This window comes from Triticum dicoccoides, chromosome 3B, assembly GCF_002162155.2.
Source record: "Triticum dicoccoides isolate Atlit2015 ecotype Zavitan chromosome 3B, WEW_v2.0, whole genome shotgun sequence".
In the NCBI taxonomy this organism is placed as follows: Eukaryota; Viridiplantae; Streptophyta; class Magnoliopsida; order Poales; family Poaceae; genus Triticum; species Triticum dicoccoides.
This window is the reverse complement of record NC_041385.1, coordinates 692,453,094-692,460,680: the sequence shown is the minus strand read 5'-3', so window position 1 is coordinate 692,460,680 and position 7,587 is coordinate 692,453,094. Positions and strand designations below refer to the sequence as shown.

Below are 7,587 nucleotides of genomic sequence, written 5' to 3'. Positions count from 1 at the left end.
TTGCTGGATCAAGAAGGGGGAGACGTCCCCGGGATGTACGTGTGTTGAACGCGGAGGCACCGTTGTTCGGTGCTTAGATCGGATTCAGCCGCGATCTGAATTGCTTCATGAACGACTCCACCGACCGCATTCTTGTAACGCTTCCGCTTAGCGATCTTCAAGGTTATGAAGATGCACTCCCTCTCTCTCTCATTGCTAGTCTCTCCATAGATTGATCTTGGTGATGCGTAGAAAATTTTGAATTTCTGCTACGTTCCCCACAATACCAACACTACCCCAGCACCGGAACCGTTCAGCATCTTGGAGCCATCGAAGAACATGGTCTAATGCTCTGAGTGAGATTGAGTCGGCAGTTGCTGCTCAATCCACTCGGCAGGGAAATCCGCGATTGCTTGGGACTTGATAGCTTTCTTTTCCTCAAAATTTATATCCAATGGAAGGAGTTCAATCGCCCATTTTGCCACTCGACCAGTTGCATCTCTATTGTTCAGAATTTCAGATAATGGTGCGTCGCTGACGACTGTAATGGAGTGATCAGAGAAATAGTGTGCAACCTTCTTCATGGTCATGTAGATTCCATAGACAAGCTTCTGATAATGTGGATATCGTTGCTTGGATGGAGTCAAAACTTTAGAGAGATAATATACTGGGCGATGAACTTTGTAAGCCTTTCCTTCTTCTTCCCGCTCGACCGTGAGTACTGTACTGACAACTTGTCTAGTGGATGCAATATAAGCAGTAAAGACTCTTTCCTTATTGGCGCAACAAGCACCGGCTGGGTGGAAAGCAGGGCTTTGAGCTTTGCAAACGCTGCGTCAGCTTCCTCAGTCCACTCGAACTTATCAGATTTCTTCATCAATCGGTAAAGAGGTAAGGCCTTTTCACCGAGAAGAGAAATGAATTGACTCAAGGCAGCCACAATCAGTAAGTTTCTGAACATCATGCACACGCACAGGGCGTTTCATTCGGAGGATGGTATCAAGTTTTTCTGGATTTGCGTCGATCCCTTGTTCGGAAACGAGGAAACCGAGTAACTTTCCACCTGGAACTCCGAATGTGCACTTTGATGGATTAAGCTTGATATCATACCTTCTTAGGTTGGCAAAGGTTTTTGCGAGGTCAGTCAGTAGGTCGGAACCTTTACGTGACTTGACCACAATGTCATCCATGTATGCTTCCACATTCCGACTGATTTGAGTGAGCGGGCACTTCTGAATCATCCTCATGAATGTAGCTCCGGCATTTTTAAGACCAAATGGCATGGTGACATAGCAAAAGCACCCAAATGGGGTGATGAAAGCCGTTTTTATTTCATCGGGACCATACAATCGGATCTGATGATACCCGGAATATGCATCTAAAAAAGACAAGCGCTCGCACCCCGCAGTCGAGTCAACAATTTGATTGATGTGGGGGAGAGGGAAATGATCTTTCGGGCAGGCCCGATTGATATGCTTGAAATCGATGCACATACGGAGTGAATCGTCCTTCTTAGGGACCATGACCACATTGGCAAGCCACTCGGAGTGGTAGATCTCTCGGATAAACTTTGCTGCTAGGAGCCGAGCCACTTCCTCGCCAATTGCCTTTCTCTTCTGCACGGCGGACCGCCGAAGATGCTCTTTGATAGGTTTTATCTTGGGATCGACGCGCAAATGGTGCTCAGCCAGTCCTCTGGGTACACCCGGCATGTCAGAAGGTTTCCATGCAAAGATGTCCCAGTTCTCACGGAGGAAATGGATGAGCGCTTCTTCCTATTTGCTGTCGAGTGTTGTTGAGATATGAGTCGGTGCGGCATTGGGATCGGTCGGGTGAATATGAATCGGTTTTGTTTTGCCGGACGACTGAAATGCAGAATCTGTGGCAGGTCTCTTAGTTCGGAGTAAATCACTCGAATCTGCATTCTTCTGATATTCTTGAAATTCAACTGTTGCCATTTGCGCATCGGCAATTTTGGAACCCTTCTGGAAGCATTCCTCCGCCTTTTGCTGATTGCCAGTAACTATGATCACACCTCTGGGACCAGGCATCTTCAACTTGAGGTACACATAACATGGTCGAGCCATAAAACGTGCGTAGGCAGGCCTACCCAGAATGGCATGATAAGCACTTTGGAAATCCACAACTTCAAATGTCAACTTTTCCTTACGGTAATTCTTGGAATCACCGAAAACCACGTCAAGGGCGATCTGGCCGAGTGATTCGGCTTTCTTTCTAGGGATAACGCCATGGAAACTCATATTGCTCTCGCTAAGTTTGGACGTCGGAATGCCCATCCCCTTCAAGGTTTCGGCATAAAGGATATTCAGGTCACTACCACCATCCATTAGCACTTTGGTCAGTCGAGTGCCTTCGACCACTGGGTCGACCACCAATGCTTGGCTCCCAGGGGTGGCTATATGCGCAGGGTGATCAGACTGGTCAAACGTGATGGCTGTTTGGGACCATTTCAGGTATGTAGTCGTCATTGCCGGGGCGACCATATTCACTTCTCTGTTGATAACTTTCAATCGACTCTTGCTCTCAACATCGGCAAAAATCATCAGGGTGGAATTGACTTTGGGATAACCATCGTCTTCTTCTTCATCCTCGTCTCTGTCTGACTCTTTTCCCTTTTCATTGGGTTGATTCTCTCGGAACTGCTGGATCAGGAGTCAACACTGTCGAGTGGTGTGTTTAGGATAAATCAGATTACCCTCTTGATCCTTCTTCGTGTGAATGTGACACGGCAAATCCAACACATCATTTCCTGCTTGGTCGTTTACCTTCTTAGGGGTCCAGGGTCCCTTAGGTTTTCCTTTAAACTTTCCTTGAGCCACTGCCACAATTTTGCCGGGTGCCACGGGCTCGGCCTTTAGTTTTTGTTTCCGATTGGAATTGATTCCGCTGGCGTCCTGGCCTACTGGTTTGCCCTTTCCGCTGCGGAGTCGATCTTCTTCTTCTCTGTTCGCGTACTGGGTAGCTATCTCCATCATCTGAGTCAGAGTCATATCCCCAGTCCGACCGAATTTCAGGACCAGTTCTCGGTATTTAACGCCTTCTTTGAAGACACACACTGCTTGATGTTCAGATACATTCTCCACTGTGTGATGCAAAGTGGTCCACCTCTGGATGAAATCCCTTAGAGTCTCACTCGGTTTCTGCATGCAATGCTGCAATTCTGTCAACCCCGCTGGCCGCTTGCAAGTGCCCTCAAAAGTTCTGATGAACACTCGAGCAAGTTCTTCCCAACTTTATATATTGTTCGGGGCTAATTGAGTCAACCACGCTCTGGTTGATCCTTCCAACATCAGAGGGAGATGCTTCATTGCCACTTCATCATTCCCGCCACCAATCTGCACAACCACTCGGTAGTCTTCAAGCCAAGTTTCAGGCTTGGACTCCCCAGTGAACTTGCTGACTCCAGTCGGCAATCTGAAGTTGGGGGGAATCACTGCGGCCCTGATGGCTCTACTGAAACACTCTGGACCTAAAACATGAACCCTGTTGCCAGTCGGGCGATCTCTGCCAAGGTCTTCCCTCTACGCTCTGTTCCGGTCGACTAAACCCTAAACGAGAATAGATCTTGCATCAAAGCCTGCCTCCCTTGGGTCGACTGGTGCTCTACATTCGCCGCTGTGAAGGCGTCTGTCAGCGTGCTGCCAAGGCACATATGATGTACTCCTCGGAGGAGGTGTGGGCATCCAACGACGGTTGTCGCGGTCGAGTCAGTGATCATACTGCCCACGACCCTCACGCCGCAGGGGCGATCTTGGACTGTGGGTCGACTGGTCAGTATCTGCCACCACGGATCTGCTATGAATCCTATCCCGCGACTGAGACACCACTGTGTTCAGCTCTCCTGATGCCCGGAGTAAGGCCCGGATCTACATCAAACCTCTGCCAGCCTCTGACTGGGAAGGTTGAATTGACTCTGCTATTCGGGCTGCAGCTCTGAGATTTTGAATCGGAGTGCGGTATACCTTAGATGGAGGTGGGAAAAGCTGTTGCCGACTGGACTCGGGAGTCCGTTCTCGGGCACGCTCGTCGAGAGCGCGCTGGAGGTTTTCCAGTCGGGTGTGCTCAGCCAAATTAGCCAAACGCACCGCTTCCAAGGCCCGAGCCTCGGGGGTTTCTCCAACGATGGGTGTGTCGCCCCTCATTGGAGCCGACTGATACTGAGTCAACGGCTGCCAGAGAAGGACGCCGCGAATGCACGCGCGAAAGTGTGTCGCCCCTCAGACGGGGAGCGCCTCAACGTCAAGGGGAGCTTCTTGAAGCCAAGCGGAGTCGTCGGCGATGAAAATGAGTGCGCCGAGACGGATCTCGTGCCCCTTAGCCAAATCACCACCGGAAACCATGATGATGGGGATTGGAAAAATTGCAACTTCACCAACAAGTTGCTAAGACACATGCCCCACGGTGGGCGCCAACTGTCGTGGTTCTAAGGCTGACAGTAGAAAGGGGGGGGTAGGTATGGAGAGGCAAGATCTCAGCTATGGTGAAGGTGTACACACGAGATTTACGAGTTCAGGCCCTTCTCAGAGGAAGTAATAGCCCTACATCTCGGTGCCCGGAGGCGGTCGACTGAATTATATGTGTGTGATGTTACATGGGGTGCGAACCCTTGTCCTAGAGGAGGGGGTGGCTTATATAGAGTGCGCTAGGACCCCAGCCATCCTCCATTACAAGGGGCTTAATGTACATAAAGTAGGGACGTTACTGATAACGCCAGTCTTAAGTGCTATTAATGACCTTAAAGACTACGGAGTGAACGCCTGACCGTTGCAATGTTGAGTGACTCCTGATCTTCCGTAGGTCGAGTGATTCCTTGTATGGTCGAGTGACAACAAGTAGGAGGGGTATCCGAGAGATATGATTAGTCGAGTGGATTGCACTCGACACCTTTTACTGGGGGTTCTTCGTTGCCTGTTGGACTTCTTATCTTCTAGGGTAGTGACCTTGGGTAGGACATATAGGACAGGCCTATGACCCTATCACAGGTCTGTATCCTCATCAGGAGGCATGCTGGAACGACACGCAGGCGGCGGCTGGCTTTCTCCTACCCCCAATTCCCCTTTCTCCTTCCCTAGAACCCTAGCTTGTATCCTGAAATTCAGTCTGTAATCGAAGAATTATCCTGAACCTTACATCGAGAGCGTAATATAGTTCTTGTTTGATCTAAAACCACGGCAAGAGTTTGGAACGGATGGAGTAGTTCAGAAGTGGGCCCATGCTCCTTGTTAGAATGTCATGGATGGCAGTAGCATCTTCACGTTATCATATAGTTGCTGCTCAGTCGTCAACTTCTTTTTCCAAATAACATGTCATTGACATTTTCCTAATGCAAGACACGGTTGCTTAAAACTTGCTCTTTCCAATATTATTATCTGATAAAAGCTCTACTTCCAATTTCCCCGATGCTGCGTGTCCATGTCTCATGGCTAGGTAGTTAACCATCTCGTGCTGACATTTGACCTTGTTGGTTCTTGCCCAACTTCCGCTGCCTTGTTGCAATGTGCCAACGACGACAAGAATTGAGGGATTAGCACAAGCAAAGCGGTGCTCCGGTGCAGGGATTCTCTTTTTTCTAAGAGCTCTGATCGTTCGGTCATTCCGGGCGGAGGTTTCTTGTTTGGCTGGATCAATCGGTGAGTATCTGAAACACCTCATCTTGTCTAAGAAGTACCAATGGATGTAACCAAACCAACAAAGCAAGTACGCATGCATTACAATTTGCATCTTTGGAGGCTGCTTTGTGATGTCTGTGAGCATATTACTTCTTCAGTTCTTCTGTTTTCAAGTATAATGTTAGTGTTAAATGTTCTTACACAAGCTTTGATTTGATCAGGTGGCGCTTGAATAGTCTCTTCTACTCCACGATCGCGATGGTCGATGAGACCAAGTTCCTCCTATGGCTGCTGCTCTTGATCAGCGCATCGCTGTGCCACGCTTCCGAACTCGACATCCAGTGTCTGAAATCCGTACAAAAATCAGTGGTCCCAAACGGCATCCTCAGATCCTCTTGGAAATTCAACAAGAACGGCCGCAGCGGCTACATATGCGGATTCACCGGCGTCGAATGCTGGAGCCACGACGAGAACAGGGTGCTCTCTCTGCGCCTGCGCAACTTGGGACTCCAAGGTTCGTTTCCTCAAGGCCTACATGACTGCACGAGCATGATCGCGCTGGACCTCTCAGGCAACGGTTGCTCAGGGCCGATCCCTTGGCGCATCGCACACGACGCGCCGCACCTGTCATACCTGGACCTCTCGAACAACAGTTTCTCCGGCGAGATCCCGGACAGCATCGCCAACATGGTGTACCTCAACGTGCTCAACCTCGAGTACAACCAGCTCGACGGCCAGATTCCGGAGCGGTTCAACGCGCTTGGCCGGTTAACGGCGTTCAGCGTCGCCGATAACTTGCTGTCGGGGCCTGTTCCTGCTCTGCTGCGGAAGTTTCCGGCCTCGCATTTTGTTGGTAACCGAGGGCTCTGCGGTGCACCGCTGGACGAGTGCCCTGGGAAGATATGGGGATTGGTGCGGATCAGGCAGATCAACGACGAGTCTAGTATCGGAGCGGCTGTCGGGTTCGTCGTGGGGTTCGTGGCGGCCTTCTACTCCCCGGGCTGGGTCGTCTTCTCCAAGAGGCTGCGTGCTTACGGCTTCCGCGTATGATCGATCCGCGTGTTTTGTCTGTTGTCAACAACTCCGACAGCAGATCTGTTTTGACTTTTTTTTGGGTGATTTATTTTGTCTCCCGTTGAAAAAGTTGGCTTTCACCCGATGAGCCTGTCAAGCAGGCAAAAATAACAAATTTGACCTGAAAGTATTTCACAAACTAAAGTATCTTTTAAAATATTTCACACCGCTGACCATTTTATACAGCGCCTGACAACAAGGCGTCACACCCTACCGTGCAACTCCTTAGAGTTAGGCGCTGCACAGTGTAGTGCAACTCCTTAGTGCTAGGCGCTGCACAGGTACGACGTCTAAGTGTTAGGCGCTGCACAGTAAAATGCAGCGCCTTGCTGTCAGGCGCTGCACACTAAGAATCAACTGAGTGAAATACTTTTAAAAACAGTTTAGTTTATGAAATAGTTTGGCGCTCATATCAAATCTGTCTCTTTTGCCTGTCAAGCAAACCAGTTGAAACGGCAAAGCGGCGCACGCGATCGATTGCATCCGGTTCTGGGCACTGCTTGACTCATTCCTTTCTGTTTGATTGATTCGTTAACGAAACTTGAGAGTTTCTACACCACCCGTGAGGGCACTGCTGTCTGCTGCACTACCATGTACAGTCCAGTACAGTACCTTTGAGCTGCCCAGGCTAGAGGATGGGCAGGGGCGGAGCCAGCGTTGTGGCGTTGGGTTCATGATCTTCTGGTTTGTGGACAAGCTAATACATCTGAAGTTAACACTATGGCTCAAATTATTCATCATTTTTGTGTTATTTCAGGTCAAACTCCTAACTGGTCAAAATCCACTATTCTTTTCAGTGCCCATGTTAGTCAAACTGTCATTGCTGATATTAAAAACATTTTTTCTGTTCCTTCCATGGATAACAGCTTTACTCATTTGGGGCACCCTCTCATTCTTCCTGCTA

The 7,587-nt window shown here is 49.4% G+C and overlaps 1 protein-coding gene across 1 annotated transcript; it reads left to right on the top strand.

Moving 5' to 3' along the window:
* Positions 1–5,867: 5,867 nt before the first annotated feature.
* On the top strand, positions 5,868–6,659 carry LOC119281858 (probably inactive leucine-rich repeat receptor-like protein kinase At5g48380). The gene has a single exon (XM_037562273.1). The coding sequence runs from the start codon at positions 5,868–5,870 to the stop codon at positions 6,657–6,659; it is 792 nt and encodes a 263-aa protein (XP_037418170.1).
* The last annotated feature ends 928 nt before the right edge of the window (positions 6,660–7,587 follow it).

What these genes read in the sequence shown, in the direction of transcription:
- LOC119281858 (XM_037562273.1), top strand. Translation starts at nt 5,868, where the DNA reads ATGGTCGATGAGACCAAGTTCCTCCTATGGCTGCTGCTCTTGATCAGC.